The sequence below is a fragment of the Gracilinanus agilis genome, chromosome 2, assembly GCF_016433145.1.
Source record: "Gracilinanus agilis isolate LMUSP501 chromosome 2, AgileGrace, whole genome shotgun sequence".
NCBI lineage: Eukaryota > Metazoa > Chordata > Mammalia > Didelphimorphia > Didelphidae > Gracilinanus > Gracilinanus agilis.
Window position 1 is genome coordinate 127,884,665 of NC_058131.1, and position 27,908 is coordinate 127,912,572.

The 27,908-nt window shown below is 33.4% G+C and overlaps 1 protein-coding gene across 1 annotated transcript in view; it reads left to right on the forward strand.

The window, feature by feature from the left end:
• Positions 1-25,383, forward strand: part of PLCB1 (phospholipase C beta 1) — an 821,547-nt gene extending 796,164 nt beyond the window's left edge. Inside the window, exon 31 of the mRNA XM_044659490.1 lies at positions 24,714-25,383. Coding sequence (XP_044515425.1) covers positions 24,714-24,944 — 231 coding nt within the window. The 3' untranslated portion in view covers positions 24,945-25,383. The remainder of the gene's footprint in view (positions 1-24,713) is intronic.
• The last annotated feature ends 2,525 nt before the right edge of the window (positions 25,384-27,908 follow it).

Below are 27,908 nucleotides of genomic sequence, written 5' to 3' on the forward strand. Positions count from 1 at the left end.
TTATCCCCATGATAGTATGAGATAATTCCAAAAGGAATTATTTCATTCTTTTTATTTGTATCCTCAGTACATGACAAAATGCTTGACAAATAGTAAATAGCAATAAATATTTATTGATTAAATAAGGACTGAGATCTAATAGAACCTCCCCATTCTATCAAGAAACACTTAAACAGAATTGTTTATGCTATGTTGAAATAGGAAAATGTTTCTATAAAAATACCTTCTGGTGTCTAATATTCAATATCCTTCCCCAAAATAACACAGGCTCAAATTATAACTTATTTTCCTTCACTCTATACATGAAAAAAAATTGAATAGGGAAGGAGATACACTATATTCTTCAGTAAACTCATTTCCACATCCTACCTCATTATAATGTACAAATTCTAATATATGAAAACTTCAGGCATGTGTAACTTATCATCAACTCTTCTATGTCAAACACAGCGTATTATTTTGGGCTTCTTCATTTCTCTATTTCACTTTGGATTGTAGATATAGCCATGATAACCTGTCCTCAACAAATACTTATGAGGTCAGGAGAGCAGATGTTGGTTTCCTTTGAAGGGAATGTTACTAAAATGACATACTCAAGATCAGATGGTTGATTTCCAACTTGGGCCCATGACAATTTAAATATGGAAATATAAATATGATCATTGGAAGTAGATACTCATTATAATAAAGAATAATTTATTTTGCATATTTCATAAATCACCCAATAAATTATCCTGTACCTTTCCATTTTTCAATAACTATCACAATTAACTACTCTTGAAATAGTTTTCTCTCTCCCTTCTCCCACCATCTTTCCCTCATCCTTCACCTCTGCTCTCTCTTCAAATGACACAAAATGTTTTCTTCTTTATCCTTGAAATCTGTATATGTAGGCTTGCATACACCTATGGGAAAATAAAAAGGACTAAACGTATTTTAAGGCAAGGTGAAAAGAAAATATGAAAGGAGTAAGTCTGAGTTCATGAATTGCTCAAAAGTCATAGAAAGAATAGCTGTAGCTAGGATTCTTAGCTTAATTCTAGCTTCAGTATTGATTAAGGATGAATAAATATTTTAGTAGTTTGGAATAAAGCTAAGAATTGTAACATGGAAAATGGCAGGAATTCCACACTGCCATTTTCCATGTTACAGAATTCATGTGAATAAATAAATACTTATATGAACAAAAGTTTGGGTATCTAAAAAGGCATGGAGATACCATGAGAATAGGCTTTCTGATAAGCTGCCATAACTTTAGATGCTCCCAATTTCAAGTTCTATTAGAATAGCAATTAAAATAGTACTTAATTAAGGCTTTTTCAGAGATGGTCCAAAGACACTGTACTTTATCAAGTTCTATGGCTGTTCCTTCTACATATAACCTTTTCACATACAATTTTTTCATTGATTTGAGAGTTTCTATTGATTCTTTAAGGTTCATGGTGGTAGAAAGGATGGAACTCCTTGGGTATTCCCCTTTTTAGCTTGCCAGGAGGGGATAGCATAGAGCTAACAACAACAAAATATCCTTCAGTAAACTCCAGGTCTCTTCTTCCTTTGACTATATAATAGGGGGTGTGGGGTTTGTCTCATGTTGCCCTGTGAAATGACCATCATCCTATAGATAGATATATTTTGTATAGTCTTTTTGATTTACTCGATGATTTCCACCATGGATACCATTTCAGATTGTTTTGGGCTTTTCATTTCTTTTCTTGTGAAATTTCTGAGTTATCACAGAAATAAGCAAGATTGAATTAGATATACTTCACTTAAAGACTTACAGGAAAGCAGCCAGCTGGCCAAAATAAAATATCCTAAAATGAATGATAATGTAGATATGAGAGCTAGGGAAATAAAAAGCTGGACTCCTCCAACATAAACTGTCTCAAATCAGAAATCATGACATAAAAGTCAGAAGAGGCAGAAATTACCTGGGATGAATACAGTTGGGAGGAGGATACTGAACCTAAATTCCTAAGGATTTCAGTATATGATGTCTCTAACCAAAACAGACTACCAATACACTAATATGGAAACCAAGCAAACTGGTCTGACAGAAACATTTTTCCATTAAGCAGTTTTTGTTTTTTGTTTTTTTTAAACAATTTTCTGGACACATTTTGGAAATATGAGTTGGGGTTTACACAGACTGAGTATCCTGGTTCCTTCTCATACAGATAAACTAATCATGAATAGCATTTTACAAAGAAAGAAATTGGCTAAGGTAGAGCAAAATAACATTGGATTACAGATTAGGGGCCTAGTGTTTTAATCTTGTCTCTGCCACTGGTAGTTGTCTGACAATAATATCATCTATAAAATGAATAAATTTGATTAGATACTTTCTGATTCTTCTAAATATAAAAAAGCTGTTTTACTTAAGATTTTTAAAGTTACCTAACTTCTCTTGGACCAGAGTTGTAGTATTTCTAAGTCCTATTTTAGTGTTTAGAATTCTGAATAATACAGACTTCATCAAAGTCTATCAGGAATGTGATTTAATATTTAAATAATGTTTCAAAATGGGCTTCTTTTCATCAATTCAACTATTAATTCATTCTCTTCTGCTCCTAGAGAATGATGACCTTCACAAACTTCATTTGTAAGATCCAGTAGAAATCATGTCAGTAAACCCTTTTGTCCTAAAAGCATTTGGAAACATTTCTTTAAAAATTAGACCCTTTCAGGGGGAATGAAGCCTCTGCACCATTTAGTCCTTCTGGTCAGTAAAATCAACATTTTTAAAATATCCAACCTTTTCCTGAGCCTATGACTACCGGACATCAAAACCAAAAAGTTTGGTGTTCCTTGATTTTTCTTGCTGTTGGACAGAGGGAGACTTACTGAAATCCTAGTATAAAAGATTCCTGGAGAGCTTCAGGCTCCTTGATAGTTAGTGGATCTGACGTTAGCAAAATAAATCCTGAAATCCCTTCCAGCCTCATGATGTTGTGATCTTCTATTTCTGGGAAGAAGGTAGCGGAGCTGTATTTCACAAGATTTTGCATGTTTTCTAAGTCAGGTTGTTTAGTGAGAGATGTCTTTGAATCTTTAGTATTTCCAAGGGAGAACAATTACAAATGAAGGAAGCAGGAAATTGTGTTGTGTAAAGATGCAAGAGGAGAAGTTATCGATTTGGCCATTTCTCTGCATCAGTGACTCAAATGAATCAATCAGCCAATGTTCAGTGCTATAACAGCACATTTAAATAAAAAGATATCATAAAATGTCATCTATAAACATATGATCTGTTTTCAGAGCCAAAAGAAACACATCTTCCTAGACACATTCTTAGTATCTTGCCATGAACTTCTGGTACCCACATCATGTTAAAATATTTTCTATTTAGATTTTAGGTTTCCTTAACATTTGAAAGACCTGTAGGGAAAACTGTGGAATACTTGCTCAACTACTTGCTTTATAAATAGCAAGTTCTGTTAGATTGCGAGTAGGATCTTTGATTATGTTGAATTGAGAATAGATGTGACTATGTGAGAATTTTTAAAAAAAAACACCTTTCCTTTAAAAAATATAGAATCAGTGGGAGTAAAAACACGGAAGAAAAACAACTACTTGAACACATGGGCTGATGGGATTATTATTGGGGATATAGACACTAAAAGATAACTCTAGTCCAACTATCAATAATATGAAATTAGGTCTTAATCAATGATACATGTAAAACCCAGTGGAATTTTGCATCGGCTACAGGGGGGGGGGGAGGTTTGGAGGAGAGGGAAAGAACATGAAAATGTAACTCTGGGAAAATATTCAAAATAAAATAAAATTAAAATTAAAATTGCAGAAAAAAAATAAAACAGGTCCCTGGCCCAGTTGCTATACCTCTGAAGTGACCTCTTTTCATCTTCAGGAAAAAAATAAATGAAAATAAATAAAAATTAAAAATACAGAATCAAATCCTATTAGTTCTTGAAAAGAAGTGTACTTGGAATTTTCTGATTTTGATAATAATAAGATCATAGATTTGTAATTATAAGATGCCTTAAGGGCAAAATCAAGTCCCCTCATTTTACTGATAAAAACTGAGTCATAGAGAGGTTAAGTGATTTGGCCAGAGTTACATTCCTAGTAACTGTGTGATGTGGGATTTGACCAGATCTTCCTGCCCCAAATTCCCAGTTTACTAATATATAAAATCATCATAATAATAGTAATTCTTGCCTTCTTCCAGATGACTGCCATTATGTGTAAATACATATAAACATATATCTGAAAAACTTAAAGCAGAATATACATGTGTAGTAATATTAAAAAATAGATTCACAAGATCAGTCTAAGACATCTATTGTTTATTAACCTTTTTGCCTGAGATAAATATTTTTGGGTGATCCACTCACGGGTAAGTTAGCATGAACGTTTTACTGAGTTCATTAGTTTCTTCTTGGATATGTATACATTATAAACATCACAAGCAAAGATTAGGAACAAAAAATGAGTACAAATAAGTACTAGGGAGTGAAAAAGAAAGCAACCCGGAAATTGCGTTGATGTCTTCCTGCTCAACAGGTAGGAAGGGAAATTACATTTATTTCATATTACCAATAATTATTTCTTAATAAGATAAGGACTTCAGAATGGAGAAAGATCAAAGATCTAGTTTCACTTTACAGTGTTGCTGGCTCACAAAGGACTCCAGACTTAAAAGTTCTTGTGGGATTCAGACCATATCAATAATGAAACAAATATTATTAAACAGAACTTGCCAAAGCACAACCACTTATAAATGCCACCAGGCCATTGTTCTACCAAGGGCAAACCACCTTTTAGATGCACAGGGAAATTTTTCAGCCTGGGATATTATCTATCATAGGGGTAGTCCTAGGCTGTAGGAGGACAATCTTAACATCATGGATTTCTCTATGGGTAGAAGAGGAGAGATAACAAACATAGCTACAAAAAAAAAGGGGAAACACACACACACACACACACATATATATATATATATATACAACTCCCTTGACCATCTTCTAAGGATTCAGTGTCCTTAGAGGAGACAATGATATATCCACTTCAATTAACTCTCCCAGGAAACCCAATTGTGTATGCCTTCTTTCTTTCCAACACTGGAGACTCAGCTGGATTTATTCACATTCCACAGGCCACTTACATTGCTAGAATGCTCCAGAATATTAGATATCCCAATAAATTGAAAGGAAATTGGCTCTTACTCCTTATTTAACCTACTATTGTATGAAATCCTCCAGTGGCCTATTATGACAGTGAAATGCAGCTCAGCATCCAGAGTTTTGATATTGTCCTTTCTAAGTACTGCTTCACCTCTGATCTTCTGGATCAAGTTCTAAGTAGCCACCAACAATGTAAAGGTGCTCGGGCATTATACTTTATCTTTTTTCCCATAAAATACTTCTTACTTGGTTATGGCTCGTGTCTTTAGAAAGCTCCCATTTATACTTTAAAACCAATGAACACCAGGAATATTTTCTATCATATCTCTTTTTTTAATAATCATATCCAATTCAGAACAAAGCTCTTGGTGTGACTTGGGCCTCTTTACAGATTATCTTCTATTTTCTCACCCTAAAAATTTCCTACTACAAAGGTAATGTGTAGTATAAAAGAGAAATGGACGCATAAAGAGGACATGAGTTTGAAATATACTTCTGCTTCTTATGACCTGTGTGATGATGGACAAATCATTTAACATAGCTGGTCTTTTAATTTCTGATTTACAAAATAAGAGGTTTATACTAGATAATCATTGCTTTTTTGCTCCTCTTTCAAACTCTGTTATCCTAAGGTATCCAAGTTGAGACAATGTGGTCCATCTGAGAGAATGAGCATAGAGACTGAAGAATTCATTCAATTTTTCATGCCTTCTTTTTGGTGTGAATTCTCCTTCACATTTCACTTTTAAAGAGTCACCCTAAAACCTCCCTAAGTACAAACCTTTTATTTTATGTATTCTATGTTTCCTTGAGCGGTTGCTAAGAAAGTATTTGGTCAACACAATGACCAAATATGATCCAGAGTGCAGGTAACACACAGAATGAGACATACATGAATATGCATATTTGTTACAAAGAATTTTTCTTTTTTTTTTTGTAAAATTTGATATGGTAGAGGGAAGGACAATAAATGCTTATTAATTGAAAATCATTTTAAAAATAAACCCCCAAACATAAAAAATGTTAAATGTTTAGTAACCCATTTAAACATAGTACCACTTAATACAATATGATTTGGTTGAAAAATAATTTTTAAATAAATGTACTTATACAAAAACAAAGTTTTATTTATCTTTCTAGGAGTGCCCTAAATCTGCTTCAGGTTGCTAAGGAGCTCTGCCTTATTATGTAATCTCCTACAGAGGAATTGAGCAGCCTGGACTTTGGCCTTAAAAACAGAAGGAGAATGGATAAGCATATTAAGATTGTTCACAGCTAAATTCCTATTCCTTCTGGCTTATTTGAATCACTGAGTACATAGTCCTCAAGTTCCTGAATGACTCTGCACATATTTTCTAGTCCCCTTTAAAAGGCTAATTTAGAGTACTGAATGGTTGCAATCCATTCTTTTGTGAAATTTTATTTGGAAGACCAGTAATAGATATCCTATTAGCTTGGATGTCCTTGTCAAATACCATGAATTGTATGGAATACCTAACTTTTCTAGACAATTTATATGATAATAATAACTTAAATGAGTGTGGACCATCTGTCAATAACTTTGTAAACAGGTGGGCCTCAGTGAGTCTCTAGCTTCCATTTTTACACTCATGGCACTTTTCTAATTAATCTATACCAGACCACATTGACATAAAATTTCAGTTGCTTAAGAAGGCCTTTTTTTAACCTTATATGAACTACATTTCTATCATTTATCATGGAAAAAGTCAGCAAACACAGATCCTTCAGGATTCTCCTACCATCAAATGAAATAAAATCAATATTCAAGGTGGTTATAGTTCCCTTTTGCTTTGCCCTGCTTATACCACATCTGCATCATTGTGTTCAGCTTCTGGGCATCTGAATTTATGAAAAACTGAAGTTCTTCCAAAAGAGAAACCAAGATGGTGAAGGGGTTCAAAAATCATGCTATCCAGTGCTTGAAGGCATTATTGTACTGAGGCTAGCAATAAGGAAATATTTAAGGTGAACATGGGAGCTGTAGGAAGTCTTCAAAAAGCTGTCAAATGGAAATGGGATTAGGCATGTTTTAATTGACTCCAAATAACAAAACTAAGGAGAATAAGTCGAAATTACAGAGTTTTTTTGGCTCAATATAAATATAAATATGGGACTTACTAGAGTAAATTAATCAAATCATCTTATTCCTATTTTTAAAAAAGTAAGATCTTAATGATGTGAGAAAAGTTCTTAATCAAGTGGATCAAGTTGCACAAGAAACATATTTGGATTGTTTGAAGAAATTTAGTTCCAGCCTAAGATTTGTCTTTGAAATTTAAGAGAGTTTGGACCTGAGAAAAATCTGAGTGAGCAAAAGCCAAGAGAAAATATTCCAGCAACATCCCTGTGGAGGAACCACTGAAGGAGGGGGATGGAAAGGAAAGAAGAGTGCCTCAGCTTTGGTTTTGCCTAAATCTCCTTCTCTGCTCCCTTAACCAGACAGGTACCTTTCAAGACTCAAAGCTCCAGAAGAGTTTGAACTACTTGTCGTTTCATTGAAATCCTTGCATCATCTTTTAAAACGTTAACAACTGGTAGCAGTGTCTACCTTAGGAGCTAAAAAGAAACTGGATGCTATGTGGACAGATTCAAAACTATACAAAGAATCTAAATCATTTCTTAAGGGAGCTACTTGAGTACTATATGACAGGAAGAAAAAAACTTTCAGTAACAGCTCCTGGTTTTTGGAAATCTTTTTCTCCTTTTCATATAGTTCACAAGATTGAACCCACTTTCCCCTGGACTCTGGTTATGCTTGTGGGAGAGTTTCACGGGCCTTTGGATTCTTTTGACAGTTTTTATGTTAATCTGGACTAGATGAACTCTCATGACTCTTGGACTAGTTCAGGGGTCGGCAACGTATGGCTCTCGAGCCATATCTGGCTCTTTTGTGGGCCATAAAGTCAATTTTTTTTCAGGCACTGTTACAGGAGTGCACACTGTGAGCACTGTACGGTTCTCACAAAATTACATTTTAAAAAATGTGGCGTTTATGGCTCTCACACCCAAAAAAGGTTTCCGACCCCTGGACTAGATGAATTCTCATGACTCTTATAATTCTGAGATTTTGTGATTCCATGAAATGTTTAGAATGATAAGTTATGGTCCTAAGCAGAAGAGCAAATTTAGTGAGATGGAGTCAATGAGGGAGAAAAAAAGACTTACTATTGGTAACAACAGCAAGAGTACAAATGCTTAGTGCTTAAACATTGATACTGCAGTTCTCCTGATGTCTCCATTTACAGAGACATTTTTAGGTTAGTAGCAAAAACAATCAACTCAAGTATGAAGAAACCTCTAAAGTCTGAAGTTCTATACCTCTTTGGTTCTAACTTATTTGGAATTCATCACATCAACCAAAAGGGTACCCTTAGACAATCAGCTAAAGAACAACCCTCTGTTATGATGCTTCCTGTATCTTTGTTCTGGGCCTCCATAATTAAGGACTATGCCTGTGTCTTACACCATTTAAGCTTGGGGAAAATGTGTGATACCATCCACAACAAATGTATTTAATATATAGAACATCATTTATTCATTCATTAAGCATTTGTTAAGTACTTTCTATTGTTCAGACCTTGGTTAGATACTGGGGATACAAAGAATATAACTCAAAAAATGGCTAATAGGAATAGACTATCCAAGATTTATTAAGGAAGTAACTACTAAATAAATACATTTTTAAAAGGACTTATTTGCTCTTGATAATTTTGAGTTATTGTTCCCAGATAAACCAATTCTTAGCTACTGAAGGAACTGGTGCATGAAATTGTTCAAATACCAAATAATATCATTGTAATTTAAAAGAAAATGCAGAATAAGAATAGTAGTACAGAAGGATAATAGACAAAAAGCAAACCATTTTAAAATAAGAATTAAGTAGTTTTGCCTCCTCTCTGTTGTCAGTTATCATAGTCCCACCTGCTCCAAGCAGCATTCCTATTCTATCCCTTCTTTGATTCTCCTTTTGTTCCACTAATAAAGATTTTTTCAAAAGAAAAGAAAGAGTTGTCTTTCTCTTCCCTTGCCATACTCAACTCAATATGACTGTTAGTATTCCTGGCAGTACTACTAAAGGATTCTTCCATCTTACACTATACATAAGCTAATTAATAATGAGATGGTTAGTGAACATCTAGAACAGTGATTCCCAAAGTGGGCGCCACTGCACCCTAGTGGGTGCTGCAGCAGTGATGGCCACAGGTGCATTTATCTTTCCTATTAATTGCTATTAAAATTTTTAAAAATTTAATTTCCAGGGGCACTAAATAACAATTTTCTGGAAAGGGGGTGGTAGGCCAAAAAGGTTTGGGACCCACTGATCTAGAAAATGAAAGTGATCACTAAGATGCAGTATAATTTCATCATGAAGAGATTATGCCTTTAAAAACAGAGTTAGTTCCTAAGTTGCTAGATGAAAGTATAATAAATATTATTTAATAGATATTATCTAAATTAATTGAAGAACTTCATAAGGCATTCTCATTCTATCTTGGGGGGGGGCGGAGATGTGAGCTAGATGTTTAAAAATATTAAATTAACTTGTAATGAATAAATGATCAAACTCAAAAAAGAGTCCTTAATTCCATGATAGAATATTGGAATCAGCCAATTCTCTCCATTGGAGTGGTATAGACATCTGTGTTTTGCCTTGTGTTATATAATATTTTTATCAATAACTTGTTTAAAGGTTTAAATAGCATGTTCATAAAATTTGCAAGTGATACAAAGCTGCTAAGCTGCTAACATGCTTGATGGTAGAGTCAAGTCAGAATACCCAAGATCTTTACAGGCCAGAAAATTTTTTAATACAGATAAATGTAAAGTCTTGTAATTGGATTCAAAAAATCAACTACACAGATACAAGATAGGGAAAGCACAATTAAAGATAGTTCGTGAAGAAAAAGGCTGTAGGAGTTTGATCATCTGTCAATTTCAATATGACTCAGTTCTGTGACAAGACAATGAGAAAAAACTATTGTCATATTGCGCTAATTGGGAAGTATATTTTCCAGGAATAAAGCCAGAACATTGCTACAGTATTCTCAACTGGTAAGACTATATCTAGAGTTTTATGTTCAGTTCTGGACATCATATTTTAGGAAGTCATGGACAATTTGAAACTTTCTTTGTAGTTGAGTCATTCTCAATTTTGTCTCACTGTTTGTGACCCCATGTGAGGTTTTCTTGGAAAAAAATACAGAAGTAGTTTGCTATTTCCTCTTCCAGTTCATTTTACAAATGAGAAAACAGAGGCAAAACAAGTTTAAATGACTTGCCCAGGGTCACATAGCTAGTAAGTGTCTGAGGTCACATTTGAACTCAGGTCCAAACCCAGCACTTTATCCACTGTACCAAGTAGCTATTTAGAAACTGTCCAAATGAGAGCATCAAGGTCGGCCTCAAACTGGGAGCAGTGAGTGAAAGTTGTAAAGAGGTAAAGAAAAACTTCCTAAAAATTAGAACTTTTCAAAAGTGGAATGAGCTATTTCAGGAGGTAGAAAGCTTCAAACAGAGGCTGGATGACCACTCATCTGGCATATTATAGTTTTCTTTTTTTAAGTATGAGTTGGATTAGATGGATGATGACATCCCTTGTATCTATGAATTTCTATGATTCTCATTCTGATTATGAATGAGCTGGAACATAATGATCTTTTGACCCAAAATTAGAAGAGAAATTTATCATGTGATTATGTAGTCTCCAGGTGAACCAATCCATGAAATGCTTTAACGCAAGAAATACTTGGGATGATATTTGTCTATGAACCTCCCTATGGCCCCTTATTAAGACAGGAGTTGTTTTTCTGGGACAGATAAGGACATCGATAATGGCCATCTTTCAAGACCGTGCTGAATTTCGACTTTCCTAAAGTATTCTTCTTTCTTAAGTGCTCCAGCCCAGAATGTCCATGATACTTTCCTCTCCACTCATTTCATGCTTATATTTGACAGTTTTATTTTCTTGATTATCTCTTCATATTTATATTCTTCCTCTCCAACTAGATTATGAGATACTTGGGAGCAGGAACTGAAATGGAAACTTCTGCATATGGCCCTCAATAGCTAGTATATAGCAGGAACTAAAGAAATGTTCATGATTTGCTCGATGCTATATTTTGAGGGAGGCTAGCCCATAACTGGATGTCAGTAGGGAGGATAATGTAGTAAAATGAGCAGTAGACTAGAAATCCTTCCTCTACCACCTACCTGCTGTGTCACTTTCAGTTTGTCATTTCAAAGTACAGTAGAAATATTGTAGTTCAGTAGAAGGAGTATCTCATTGGAGTTAAGGGACCTGAGCTAGAATCTCAGTTCTGAATCATTTTTCTTTGAGACCATGGGCATTACATTTTGCCTTGCTGGGTAACAGTTTTCTTATCTGTAAACTGAAGGGATTGGACTAGATAACCTCCCTTTTTAGATCGTATAATCCTATGACCTTTCCACCTCAATTTCCTCATCTAAAAATGAAGTATTAAATGAACATTATACTAAATATTCATTTAATATAAATTATAATTATATATAATTATAAATATTATTCTAAAAATGAATATTAGTGATACCTACTTCAATGGTTTGTATGTACTCTTCTCCTTGAAGCTACTTTGTATATATGTTATATTTCCTTGTACGTACATATTGTTTCCTCTCAATAGAATGTAAGCCCCTTGGGGACAGGAATTGTTTCATTTTTGTCTTTTATACCCAACACCCTGTATAATGTCTAGCACATAGTAGATGCTTAGTCACTGTTTATTGACTAGAACTGAATTGAAATACTTGCTAAATGTTAAAGCTCTAAACAAATATGAGTTATTATTTAACTATTATTATTACTGATGCTATATGATGTTGCTAATGCTTCCAATATCATATGCTCAGGGATACATTTATTTAGTTATATTACTCGAACTTGCCTTCCAGTTATTCTAGATCCAATTCAAGTGCCCACCTTCACAGGAAATTAAATAGCATCCCTGACAGTGGATATTTGCTGCCTTAGAAAAAACGTAGTTTATTAAACTGTGGCCGAGATGTATTTATTCCTCCCACATGAAAACCTTGTGATTCTAATTATATTTGACTCTCAGTTTTCCATGGCCAGATTATCAAATTGTGTTTTCAGTGGCAAAAATTTAGACCCCGCCCCCAGCTGATGTCTCTTCCTGCTATGTATGGAGCATAGTTCTAGGCTACCTCTCTCAACCATCTCTTATTATAGGCTTGAAGAATATAAAGATATTGTAATATTACTTTAAAGGTAAGCTTATAAGGAAAGTAGGCTTACTGTCTTCATACCATTCCTCCTCCAAAAAGAAAGTAAGGAAAGAAGGGAAAATATGAAGGAGAGAGGAAAGAAGGAAGATGACATTCTCATACCAAGAAGAAATAACTGGAAAAGAGGAAGAGTTTTTTTCCCCCTTTTTGTATTAATCATATTGCTTCTCCCCTCCAGTGACACTGTGGTTAAAGAGCAATTGACTAGTTTGGAGGACTCTGTGAAAAGTGTCTATTTTAAACAACCACAGAGACAAATCATCGTTTTTATACAATCCTTAAGTTTTCAGTTGTTCAGCACAATCATGAAATCAATACAAAGGACCAGCATGCTGCTGGAGGGAGCCCTCATTCTGTCTTCAGATCCCTCACACACACACAAAAAAAAAATCTGAGCACCAGAAAAATCAAGATTTTGGGGTGGGAGGGCGTGCCAGGCTCTTGCTTGCTGATTTCAAGCAGTTCTCTCCATGGAGTGCAATTCTCTTAGTAGCCCTACTGACAGCACTCAGTGATTTTCATATGATCCTGTTATTTTTATTCTTTGTAGAAGTAAAAATTCATTAGATCATTCTAAAAATATGCCAAGGCCTTGCAGGGTTGCTTAGGATAACTTTGAAACCATCATTTCTATTTCTGGGTTTTTTTAATGTTTTTGCCACTATTTTTAATATCCTTAACAGATGTTAGCTTTTACAATGACATTGGGGTATAAATATATAGGACCAGTGGGGATTATTCACCATTTTTTCCCCAGGTGTCAGCTGTATTTGGTCACCATTCAGGAGAGAAGAGTTTCTTTTGAGGGGGGGAGCAAGTGGAAATAAAGGACCTCAAAGTTCTCTTCTGACCCTTTGAGTTTGAAAGCTTGTGTTAGAAAAGCAACTCTATTCTTTAAAACAAAATCCAAAGAGACCATGGGAGCTTTTTTTTTTTTAAAAAACATCAAAGAAAGTAGAGTTTCTCTGATGGTTTTCTTATTGAGAAAAAAGAAGAAAAGGGCTGGCTTTTGAATGTCACTGATTCTTCTCCCTTTGGGTGTTTATTCCCATTCTTGTCTCTCTTCCTGACCAAAAAGCATTAGTTTAGTCAGCAGTAATGGAAAAAATGAATATTTGTAAGTGTTGGATTCTTAAGTGAACCAAAAGCTATCCTTAAAAGGAATTTATTTGAAAGCTAATTATAACTTTAATTTTAGGCCCGGACAATCAGATTATTCACACTTTTCCCAGTGTTAAAAAAAAACAGCCTTGGACAAATATCTGCCTTTGTTTTCCTCATTTGTATTTTTAAAAATATTGTTTGTCAGAACAGAAAAAAACGCTTCTCCACCCCTATTATTTTCCCAAGAATTCTGTGGTGGTTTTTGTAGTTCTCCCTACATGGCATCACTGTGGTTTGTCTGTTTCCTGGTTTCGGTTGGCTTTGTTAGAGAACTGGTTTGGATTGTATCTGGCACATAATTCATTATTCTTTCGCATGTACCCTGGCTTATTTCAGAATTCAGCCACATTTATATAATTCTGGAGATCCCCTCATTTGTAAGATGGAAAAAGCTTTAGTTTCTCCTTTTTAGCTATATCCTACATGAAAAACTTTGCTTTCCCTCCGGTCATCAGTTAAGTTACTGTACCTAAAGGACATTGTTAAAGTCATCAAATTCCATGGAGCAGTGGGAAGGAGAACTAGATTTGAAGTCAGAGCACTCAGGCTAGAATTCTCACTCTCACCTTGGGCAATTCAAATTAATCTCTCTAAGACTCACTTTCTTCATTGGTAACATGAAAGGATTGAACTATATGACCTATGAGGTTCCTTTCCAGATCTAAATTTGTGATCCTATTAGGCAACTCCATAGTATTCAAGGTGACAAGCATCTGCAAGTAAAAAGATCTTTGACAAAAGTTTTTAAGAGTTAAATACCAAGTATACTCATTGCATTTTCTTTATAATTAAGAGTTAGGTGTCTGAATGCATATTGAAGTTTAAGCAATATGTGTCTCCTGTCACAGTGTAACAAACATGGAACTATGTATTACTTGATGACATATGTATAACCTATATTACATTACCTGCCCTCTCAGAGAAACATCAGACAAGAGAGGAACAGAGATATCCTGGGTCACAAAATGTCAAAAAATAATTATTAAAAAAGTATATTTATATGTAATTGGGTAAAATCATTTAAAAATTAAAATAAATAAATAATGTGAAAATAATTAGGAATTAATCACAGAAACCATCTTCTGAAAGATAAATTATTTTATGAATTGAATAAGGTTACTTGGAAATCAGAAATCTATTAAGCACTGTTCATTATACTTAAGGTAGACAACTGATGTTTAGATTTTGAGTTAAGATTTGCACAGCACTTTACAAACTTTAACAAAGTGGCCCCAAAGTAGTAGTGCTTTCATGTAATATATTTCCATATTACTCATGCCATGACAGAAGATATCATACATATAATAAAAAACTCGCAAAAGAAATAAAGTGAGAGATGGCATAATTAAGTCTGCAATCAGACTCTAATAGTTGCTTCTTTGCCTGAGAATAGCATTTTTTATCATGAGTCCCTTGAGGATATCTTGGAAAGTTGCTTTGCTGAAAGTAGTTTAGTCTTTCAGAGTTTATCATCATACAATATTTCTGTTACTACATACAGTGTTCTCCTGGTTCTGTTCATTTCACTTTGCATCAGTTCATATAAATCTCTACAGGTTTTTCTGAACTCATCTTGTTTGTCATTTCTTATGAAACAATAATAATCCATTAAAATCTTATACCATAATGTGTTCGTCCATTCCCCAAGTGATGGGCACCCCTCAGTTTCCAGTTCTTTGCCACTACAAAAAAGAACTGCTAAAAATGTTTTTGTACGAGAAGGGATCTCTTTGGGATACAGATCCAGTACTGGTATTTATGGGTCAAAGGATATACATGATTTTATGACCCTTTGAACATTGTTTTAGATTATACTCCAGAATGGGCATAGTTCATAGTAACAAAAAAACAGGATGTTAGTGTCCCAATTTTCCCACATTCCATCCAACATTTATTATTTTCCTTTTGGGGCATATTAGCCAATCTTTTAAGTATGAGATATTATCTAAGAGTTGTTTTAATTTGCATTTCTCTAGCCAATAGTGATTTCAAGCATTTTCTCATATGACTAGAGATAGTTTTAATTTCTTTGAGAACTGCCTGTTCTTATCCTTTGACCATTTATCAATCAGGGAATATGTTGTATTCTTATAAATTTGACTCAGTTCTCTATATGTTTAAGAATAAGCCTTCATCAGAGATATTTGCTATAAAATTTTCTTCCTAGCTTTTTGTTTCCCTTTTAATCTTGATTGCACTGGTTTTGTTTGTACAGAAACTTTTTAACATAATATAATCAAAATTATCCATTTGATTTTTCATATTATTCTCTATGTCTTGTTTGGTCATAAATTCTTCCATTATCTATAAGTCTGACAGAGGAAATTTTCTGAGTTGCCCTATTTTGTTTATGGTGTCCCTCAATATATCTAGATCAAGTATCCATTTTCCCTTCATCTTGGTATATGGTGTGAGATGTTGGTTTATGCCTAGTTCCTACCATAATGTTTTCTAGTTTTCCTGCACTTTTTGTCAAATACTGAATTCTTTGCCCAAAAGTTTCTCAGCCAGTACCAGATTGTTTTGAGGATTATTGCTTGATAAAATAGTTTGAGATCTGGTACTGGTAGGCCACCATCCTTCACATTTTTTTTTCATTAATTCCATTAATATTCTTGACCTTTTGTTCTTCCATATGAATTTTGTTATTATTCTTTCTAATTTGTTGGTTTGACTGGTGTGGCACTAAATAAGTAAATTAATTTAGGTAGAATTGTCATTTTTATTATATTAGCTCAGCCTACCCATGAACAATTAATATTTTTCTAATTGTTTAAATCTGACTTTATTTGTATGAAAAGTGTTTTATAATTGTGTTCATACAATTCCTTTGTCTTGGCAAGTAGCTATGCATGTGCTCTTTATTGTCCAATAATAAACAAACTCTAAATAAATAATAATAATAATAATAATAAATAAACTCTAAAGTTTTTTTAAATGGATTTTCTCTTCCTATCTCATGCTGCTGAACTTTGTTGGTAACATATAGAAATACTGGTGAATTATGTGCATTTATTTTGCATCCTGCAACTTTGCTAAAGTTATTAATTATTTCACCTAGTTGTTTAGTTGATTCTCTAAGTATACCACCTTATTATCTGTTACAAAGTGGTAGTTTAGTTTCCTCATAGTTTTCTTTAAATCCTATAATTTCTTTTTTTTCTTTATTTATTCTTAAAGCTAGCATTTCTAGTACATGGTGATAATGAGCATACTTGCTTCACCTTTGATCTTATTGAGAAGACTAACATTTTCCCCATTACAGATGATACTTGCTAATGGCTTTAGGTAGATACTACTTATCACTTAAAGGAATGGCACCCATTTATTTATATGTTTTCTAGTGTTTCAATAAGAATGGATATTGGTTTTTGTCATAGGTTTTTTCTGCATCTACTGAGAAAATCACGTGATTTCTTCTAGTTTGGTTATTGATATGGTCAATTATACTGATAGTTTTCCTAATATTAAACCAGTCCTGCATTCCTAGTATAAATCCCACTTGGTTATTCTGAATGATCCTTATCATATATTACTCTAATCTCCTCACTGGTATTTTATTTAATGTCAATATTCATGAATTAAATTAAATTCATGAATATAAATTAAATATAACTTCCTTTCTCTGTTTTTGCTCTTCCTGGCTTAAGTAATAGTACCATATTTGTGTCAGGAAAAAAATGGTGGAATTCCTTCTCTATTTTTCCATAGTTTTATAAAGTATAGGGATTAATCATCCTTTAAATGCTTGATAGAACTCACTTGTGAAACCATCTGCCCTTAAGGAGTTTTTCTTAGGGAGTCTATGATAGTTTGTTCGATTTCTCTTTGAGACAGAATTATTTAAGCATTCTATTCCTTCTTGTTAATTTGCAAAATTTATATCTTTATGAATATTCATTCATTTCATTTAGATTGTCAGATTTATTGGCATACAATTGGGCAAAATAGCTCCTGCTTGCTTTAATTTCCTCTTTGTTGTTGTTGTATTTGCACTTTTCATTTTTGATACTGGTCATTTGATTTTCTTCTTTCCTTTTTTTAATCAGATTAACCAATGCTCTGTTGATTTTATTTTTTTTATAAAGCCAACTCCTAGTCTTACTTATTAGTTCATTGGTTCTCTTATTTCAGTTTTAATAATTTCTCCTTTGATTTTTAGAATTTTCAATTTATTCTTTAAATCAGAATTTTTAATTTGTTCTTTTTCTAGTTGTTTTGTTTGTTTGTTTGTTTCAGGCCCAATTCATTTATCTATTTTTATTCTAGTTTACTGTTGTAAACATTTAGAGATATAAAATTTCCCTTAAGTACTGCTCTGGCTCCATCCCATAAATTTTTATATATTGTCTCCTCATTGTCATTCTCCTTAATTAAATCATTCATTGTTTCTATAATTTTTCTTTGACCCACTTCTTTATATTTAGATTATTTTCTAATTAATTTTTATTTGTCTTTCCATGGACCCTTATTGATTAAATTTTTTATTGCATTATGATCTCAAAAAGATATATATATTTTAATCCTGGGACTCCATTCTAGGAGAATAGGGCCACAAATAGTAGGCAATGGGTCACACAGTCGCTCAGGGTCACCCAGCTGGGAAGTGTCTGAGCCCAGATTTGAACCTAGGACCTTTCGTCTCTAGGCCTGGCTCTCAATCCACTGAGCCAGCCCAGCTGCCCCTACTTAAGGTTGCAGTTTCTTTAGCAGATGTAGTTGGTTTTTTTTTTTTTGCAGGGTGGGATTGCTAGCCCCATGCCCAACCCTCCTCCTTTTTTCATCTGGGCTAGGGACCGTCCTTGGCCCAGGAGTGGTAAGGGTGGGCAATAGGGGTCAAGTGACTTGCCCAAGGTCACACAGCTGGGAAGTGTCTGAGGCCGGACTTGAACCTAGGACCTCCAGTCTCTAGGCCTGGCTCTCAATCCACTGAGCCACCCAGCTGCCCCCTATCTCTTTTAATTGGAACTATTTTTGTTTTTGTTTTTGGTTTTTGGTTTTTTTTTTTTAGTTCTTGATTCTTATTCCTGGTTTATTTACTTCAGATTATGCACAGTATATTCTGCTCCAGTCCCTTACTTTACTCTTTGTGTGTTGAAGAATTAGGAGATTTAAAAATTATTTTTATTGTGAACTTTGGTTTTTAAATAATCTTCCTCTATAAATATATGCTTCTTTTCTCTGCTACCTAGATGGCCATCTTATAAACAGAGTTAAAGAGAAAAATAATTTTAATAACAGTTCAGCAAAAGCAATCAACAAATGCTTGACAATGAGACAATATTCCAAAGAGTCTCTAAAGGGAAAGAGTATTTTCTCATCTCTTCTTTTGAATAAGTACTGAAAAATAACTAGACAGTATTCAGTTTCATTTGTCCTTTTTAAAAATTTCAATATTTTTTAGTTTTTGTAGACATTCTTTTCCTGGTTCTGCTCTCTCAGTCATTTTCAAATGAATCCTACTTTGCTTCTCTTTGCTTTTAATATTCAACATTTCAATATCATTATATTCCATTATGTTCAGATGTCTCCATTTGTCTATTTGTTAAATAATAATTGAGCATCTACTTTTTTCAACAAATTGGATGTATTTAGTCTTGATGAGAAAAAGCTTTACGGGGAATGAAAGGCATTGATAAAGATGGCTGATTCTCTCCTCAGATAGAAATAAGAAAAGGTTGCAATGAAGCAAATATAGGGTTGATGTAAGTAACAGTTCCTAATAATTTGTTATTAAAAAATGGAAGAGATTGTTTTGGGAGGCAATGAACATTTCTCAATAGAGTCCTTCAAGGTTATTTTGTCAGATATGGCCTGATAATGACAGAACATTAAAATTGCTAACTCCCAAGTCCTGAAAATTACAGTTCTTTTAATGCTGATTGATTGCATCTGTTTTTGACTTTGTCTTGTTTGGGTTTTTTTTTAATGTTTCTGTTTATCAGTTCTTTCTCTGGATATAGACATTCACAAATTGTTCTTCAAATATTAATTCTGTCGCTGTATATTTTCTTCTCTTGTTTCTATTCATTTCACTCTGTTATTTCATATAGATCTTTCCAAGTTTTCTTTAACCTGCTTATCATTACTTTAGTTAAGTAGTATTTATCACAATCATAAAGTAAAATTTGTTCAGTCATTTCCCAATTCATGAACACTTCCTCAATTTCCAATTCTTAGGCACCACAAAGAAAACTATAAATATTTTGGAACATATAGGTTTTTTCCCTTTTATCCTTATCCTCACTTAATGGATCACAGTTTTATGACTCTCTAGGCATAATTTCTAATTGCTTTCCAAAATGGGTAGATCAGTTCACATTATGAGTATACCCATTTTCCCACATCCCTTCCAACATTTGTTTCTTTGTTTTTTAAACCCTTACCTTCCATCTTAGAGTCAATACAGTGTATTGGCTCCAAGGCAGAAGAGTGGTAAGGGTAGGCAATGGGGTTCAAGTGATTTGCCCAGGGTTACACAACTGAAAAGTGTCTGAGTCCAGATTTGAACCTCGGACCTCCTGTTTTTAGGCCTGGCTCTCAACCTTGCAACATTTGTCATTTTGCTCTTTTACCATTTTAGCCAATTAGATGGCTTTGAAATGATATCTCAGAATTGTTTTGATTTGCATTTCTCTAGTCAATATATAGCTTTCATTTCTTCACCTTAAAACAGTCAGTTGCTGTCTTTTGATCATTTGTCATCTTGAGGATGGCTCTTATTCTTATAAATTTGACAGTTTTCTATATATTTCAGATATGAGACTTCTATCCAAGAAACTGTCTATAATTTTTTAAGTTTTTTTCTACTTTATATCTAATGTTGACTACACTAGTTTTATTTGTACAAAAACTTTTAAATTTAATTCATTATTATTATTAATTTAATATATTATTGTCAAAATTATCCATTTCATATCTCATAATACTCTCTATCTGTTGTTTGCTCATGAAATCCTCTCCTTCCCATAAGTCTGATAGGTAATACGTTTCCTGATAGCATAAGTTTTATCAAGTGACATATCATACACTAGTGGTGCAGTGGATAAAGAGTACCAAGCTTGTAGTCAGGAAGACACATCTTCCTGAGTTTGAATATGACCTGAGACACTTAATAATTTTGTGACTCTAAGTATGTCACAACTCACTTTGCTTCAGTTCCTCATCTATAAAATGAGCTGGAGAAATAAATGGGAAATATCTCCAGTATCTTCTCAAAGAAAACCCCAAATAGGGTCACAAAGAGTCTGACATGACAGAAATTACTGAACAGCAATAAATATATCCACTAAGCCATGTTGTCTCTCACAACCAAAAAACAAAGTAAAACCAGCAAAAGTTTGAATACTTCCCATAATCCTGCGTACTGACTTTAAATAATAATTACAATTTATATAGCAAGTTAAGTTTTGCAAAGTACTTTACAAGTGTTATCTCATCTTATCCTCATCATAACCCTGGCAGTTAGCTATTATTATTCTGCCCATTTTATGGATAAGGAAACTAAGACAAAAAAAGCTGAAGTGACTTCTAGTAAGTGTCTGAGGACTTATTTGAACTCATATCCTCTTGACTTCAGGTCCTAGAACCTTTTAAGTCTGGCATTCATAGCCCTTCACAATTTATCTACAACTTCTTTTTCAAATCTTATTTCATCTATTCCTTTTCACAAACTTTATGCTCCAGGGGAACACTAATCCCTCACTTTCTTCATGTTCTGAAGATGTGCCTTATTCATGCATTCATTCACATGCAACATCCACCATACCTGGAAAATACTAGTCCAACCTTCCATTTATTACTATTAAAATCCTTCGTTTCCTTCATGACCCAACTCAAGTGCCCCTTCCAAAAATGCTTTCCCAATCTTCTGATCACTAGATGTGATCCTGCTAGTATTAAGTCTCTCAGATCATCTTATGTTTTAACTTCTGCCAAGTGCTTAATAATATTGTAGTTTGCATTTTGGTTATTTGTATATGCCTCTTGTCCTTCTACTACACTGCAAATTCCTTCAAGGAAAGAACTTCATAATTTAAAAATATTTGTTTACTAAGATAGTTGTTAGAAGAATGTAGTTCAATGTAAGTGACAACGAGAAGCTAAGCTTTGTATTTAATACTATGTAATTGATGATGTATACACAATGATCACATGTCTTTTTTTTAACAAATTGGGATATGATATATAAGTTATATAACAGAGAATATATAAAATGAAAAACAAAGTATGTGAAACAAAAATTGTGTTTGTGTAGGAGACAAAAGTTTTAGAGGTAGTCAGTGACTGGTAACATGAGCAATTAGGAACCCTGGGCTATGGCAAAGGGAGGATAGTAGAAGAGAATCCATTTGTTTCAGACCCTCTGCATTTGACCTGGAATTAAGGAGAATGAGTCCAACTACCCTAGTTTCTTGAACTGAACAAGAATTCTACTATAATAAAACCCCAAATAATTATACTTCAATACTAGATCCCAAAAGATAATTTTTGTTGAATGAATAAGTAGTTGCTTTTAGCCTTCACCCTTAACCCTTAATATACCATGCAATGCCATCCTCAGAATACTTGCCATGTTCTTTATTTTTCCAGAAAATTGGATATAATTTTCAGAAGCACTGTTTTATTCCTTTTAAGCCTTACAATAGCTCTGAATGAAAATCTTGTCTTAGGCTTCACATTAAACGAAAGACATCAGTTTTGAAAAACAAGAGGACTTAAACATGTATGTAACTTGTTCAGTAATTGTTATCACTTTGAAAAAAATTGCAAAAACCTAAAATGACAAATTTGCTTAAATTGTAATTCAATTTAGGTCAATGATAAATTCAGAATGTTGAGAAAAAGCCTCACTCTATCTTTGGAGAATTGTTGGTTGTATTTTTGTAAATTATTTTTTCATGGGTTAATTGTTGAAATAATTTAGCAATAATATGGAAATATGAATTTCAATTACAAAATAATGAGGGAAATATTCATCTCACTGAGCTATGATAAAAGTCTGGTCATTCAGTCCTTTAGTCTAACTTTTATTTTTGAATATCTAGTATAAAACTGACAGGCTTCTTTTTCTTCAAAGAGAGCTTAGCTTTTTTCCCCATTCTACTTTCCTCAGAAAATTTTTAATTCTGTGTTGCTGAGTTAAAAATTAAGAATGGTTCACTGTCATGGTGAAAGAAAATAGGGTATGTCAAAGAATGGAAAGAGTTTTTACTCAAGCAAATAAGTGTGAAATTGCCAAGTTTCTATTTCATATGAAATTGTTGCAACACCAAGAGAAACTGACTATTTTGCTATCTTGTCAGTGATGCTCCAATGATTTCCATTAGTATGATTTTATAGATGGGTTTGTTTTGGTTTTATGTTTTTATATCACCTTCATGCATCTCATATACTACCATATCTTTTGGTATCATTATTTGGAGTCATCAGAAAGAAAATTGTTTTCTTCAGCAGAATCTGAAAATTAGTAAAAATTGATTTATAAACATCTCACCTCTAATGTGTTGACGTTGTTTACTCTCTAGATGTTTGCCTCCTTTCTCATAAGGGAATAAAAGCAAGAGGGAGCCATTCATTAGTTTGGCAAGAGACAAAAGTAGTGCTATAGACCTCAACTCCAAAGTCTGGAGATATTTTAGGAGTTCCAAAGAAGAGCCCACATTCCAGCAATGGACTTTCACAACCTAAACTAGACTTTTAGTGCCACATACCATCATCTTATAATTGTAATCTTACTGATCTCTCCATAACTAAATTTCTTATCCTAACCTTCATAATGATGGTAATCTTACCCTGAAGAACAGAACAGTAAAGTGGACTTCAAGTTTAAGCCAACCAAAGAATGTTTTGTCTCCTATCCAAAATTATCCTCTATTGGTAGCTACTCATATTTTACAAGGTCTTTTCATATCTGTTATCTCATTGTGTGATTCTTTCAATTTTAAAAACTAGGGTTTGTGAATCTTAGAAGAGATTCCTCATGATTAAATTCTTCAATTCTTCATAATTAAAATTAGTATGTCAGGCTGGATTATTTTCTTTTCAGTCTAATGATTTATGCAGATCGTCAACATTCTCCTCTCTTTAAACTCCATCTCTTCTCCAATCTTACAAATTCATATCTTTCTTGCTTGAGAAAATCAGTCATCTGTGGAAGTTCTAAGGAGGTAAAGGCTTTCAATAACAGGGCTGAATGCATCATGAAGAAAAGAGCTCTTTGTTCCTGGAAATGTTTAAAGAGAGGCCATTCATCATGGATGTTAGAGAAGAGATTCCTAAATGAGAACACAGCTTGAATTAGATAATCTCTATGTACTTTACATGTCTATGTCTAATGTCCCTTGCAATACTCCAATTAAATTGTAAACTCTTTGAGGACAGGGTTTGTTTTTACCTTTCTTTGTATCTTATGCATTACTTAGTATATAATAGGTGCTTAATACATGCTTATTGAATATCTTAAAACTAAAATTCAGTCATCCTGTGTAGGTATAAGCTTCAAAATTTCTGAAAATGCATACATCAAAACATGTTAAAATATATAATAGACTTTAAAGCCAAAACAACTGACCTGGCTTATTTTTACAGACATGGACCCTGAGAGTTACTTTTGCTACTTCAGGCATTTTATTGTCCATTTATTTTGGTCATGGAGATTATGTGTGTATATATTCAGAAAGAAAGGGAAATGAACTACATATCTTTCATCTAGTAAGCAGCATAGCTAAGTTGAAAGATGCTCATAATGATTAGACTGGCCACCAATAGATGATTTTTTTCCCAGAGATTCTCAAAGCACGTGTGTCTAAGATGGGTCATGCATATTGTGTATCCAATAAATAATTTGATATTCTAAGCTCTTGGACTATTGGACTTGGGTGAAATTGGAATCTCTGGCAAGCACTAGTTTACAACCCTCTCCAGCATTACAGCTTTAGGAGTCATGTAGACATTCAACATATATTCGTTAAAAGATACTCATTCCTTCCCTTCTTCTTAACTTCATTATTTATTATTTGTTGTTTCCATGTTTATGATCACTGGAAGTCAGAACACCCTAAAAAAAAAGACTCTTCTCTTTGTGTTTTCTAGATGCAGGTAGAACTTGATCAAGAATATCAAGACAAATTCAAAAGGCTCCCCCTGGAAATTCTGGAGTTTGTACAAGAAGCCATGAAAGGAAAGATCAGCGAAGATAGCAATCACAGTTCAGTCTCTTCCTCCGTCACCTCAGATAGCAGCAAAGCAAACCACAAATCTCCCCCAAATGAGGAAGAACTGGAAGAAGACAATGCAGAAAGAGTGTTTGATACACCCCTTTAACTGTGTCCCCAAGGTCCACAAGCTGGAACCACGTCTTCACAAAGTTTGATCTTTCTCCCCTCTCTTATTTTGAGCATGGAGCAGCTGCTGGTATGGAGTCTTTGCTTAATACAATGCATATCTTTTGAAGGAGTCTTTTTTGTACAGTGATATGCAGAGTTCCTCATTCTCTATCTTCAGTCAATCACGCTGAAACATACTACAAGTCTAATGAGGAAGCTAATGTGCATATAAATACACACATAGATATTTACTTTCTTTTTGTTAGGTCAGAATGGCACACATGCACCATTGGGAATATTAAAGAAGAAAATCATTTGCTGGTTTTTGTCACAATTCAGAATAAAGTGTCAGAAACCAATGCAGAGAGTGACAGAAATGTGCAAATGCTATTTAAGGCCATGCAACAGCCATATCTGAGCTCTTCATTCTAACTGCCTATGAATAGCCATATCATAAATTTAATATTTGTTTCAAGTTGTTTTATCTTCTTTGCTTTGCAAGCACTAGTAACTTGCTATTTTGATATGTTTATCAAAAGTAAAATTAATTATTTTTGCTGCTGAAAATTTCTTCAAAAGGAACAGTGGTGATTTTTTAAAGTTTTCTTTTTCCTTGAACAAAACAACAACAAAAAAAGCTTAACTTGTTTATATCCAGATGCAGCCAGACCAATGGCCTAAAACATTAAAAACATATCAGTGTAGTTTGTTAGGGTCTGTTTTAGATATCAACCCAGATAATTGCACAGCTAAGAGGATTCTGGCTTCTCCAAGTTTTTTGAGGCTGTTTCTACACAAGAAGATAAGTTTGACCATTTGGATTTATAGGCCATATACTCACTAGCCATAGAACTAAATGTATTGATCAAATAGTTGGCAAATAGTTGGCCTGTGACTCAAAAGAGTAGAGCTACCTTGAGTATAATAGACAGTCATAGTGAACAGACTGTAGTGAGTCATATTGACTATAGACTAGTTCTGACATTTTATGGTCCCTTTATTTTGAGGTATAGAAGTAAAGATTGAATATTTATCTAGAGAACACACAAAGACCCATATATAAATTTATATATAAATATATTGTGTATCCATACAAATGTATACACACTGAACAACATATGTGTATCTCTACACATTCATATATATGTGGGTATATTTATTATTTGACAGTGAACCCAAACTTGTGTATAATAAATTAAATGAAATTCAGGTTTAAGTGGATAGGGAAAGTAAGTTTAAAATATCTAAATTATGTAGATATTAAGTTATATTAAAATATTAAGAAAACCATTTGTTGGCACTGATGGTATAAAGCAAGGGTGTGTTTGAAAATGTGTATATATATTATGTACAGATGCATAATATATACACACACACATTTTGCAGGCTCTAAATAATTGATTTTAAGGGGCAGTTGTTTCAAGGTCTATCTAGATGTTTGAAGGGGGTAGGAAAGAGAATGATAGTTCTGGAAGGGTTTCATTTTCTACCATTATCTTTTGCCTAACTAAAATTCAATCTTACTAAGGTTTGAAACTGAAACATAAGCTCAAAGCCAATCCATTGAATGAGTCACATATACATTTAATCCATTAAACCACATTTTAATGAGGTTAAAGATTAGAAATCATCTGTATTTATATATTGTTAGACTACAAAAAGCAAATCAACTACATAGTAAAACTGATCAAATTATGAAATTTGAACATTTTATTTGGGTCAAGATGTTTTTTAAAAGAAAAACATAGAATCTTTAGAAATCAACATAAGTACTTTTCTGTTGTTTGAGACCTATGATTTCATTGGCCTGAGAGACCTAGTGGGAAAACTTCTTCCACTGATCAGTAGGTTCTTAGTAATTTATAGTATTATAAACAGAGAAGTTACATGACTTGTCCAGGGTCACACAACTAATAGGTATCAGAGGCAGAACTTGAACTCAGATCTTCCTGACTCCAAGGCCAAGATTCTAGCCAATACTCTGCACTGCCACTCCATAAAACAATAGTTTAAAACCAATAGCAGATATTCCCACAGTTTTATTGAAATTAAAATAATTATCTTTGACAGTAGCAAAGCAAAGCAATTAATACCCAAAAAACTTTTTTGCTCTGTAACTTGTATTCTACAAGGAGTTTTCTATTTCTGTGTACTTTATATTATTTAAATTTAAGCAATAACTATAGGTCAGTCTTAAGTTTCAATCAATCAAGCTTAGGTTCAAACCTTAGAAAATCTTTATTTTTTAAACAACTTTAATAAGATGGGAGGGAGTCACCTGATGTTTCAAGATGATTGTATTTTGAACTAAATTACTTTGATTCCTTGAATAAAGCTTCCACTTCCACTTAGGAAAAGGAAAATCCTTTGTAAATCTTTCTACTTTGGCACTTTGAAGATAAAAGACAGTGATCACAAAGAAGCTATAATGGTCTCCACTGAATGCTACATTTTATAACAGAATTCCAGATTACCTAAATAATAGATGAAGTAATAAGGATATTCATAACTCCACATTATTGTAAAGAATACAGTAGATTGTGCTGAATTTTAGTCTGAAAAATAGACTAAGTAACCTTTGATTTCTACAAAAACAGTTCAGTTATACAAAACAGTTCAGTTAGTCGGTTTCCATATCTTAACCACTGTAGCCATTTTGCAATATGTTTGTATTTGACCATTTACTGTAATCACATTTTTTATATCTGTACAGTGATACTTTTTGCAGTTGTAGGGTAGTGTGTAACACTGTATATCTTGCATTGTTGAAACTATAAGTGATACAAATATCATTTAATAATATTAATATTACTTGAAATAGACTAAGATGAAGAAAAAAAGGGTCTTTATAATGTGCAGTCTTGTGCCTTTATGTATTTGCCTTGTTCTGTGTTGAATGTATGAAATTCTGTACTGTGGATGTTTCTCTAATAGACAGTAGAGCCTTGCATTTACCTACATT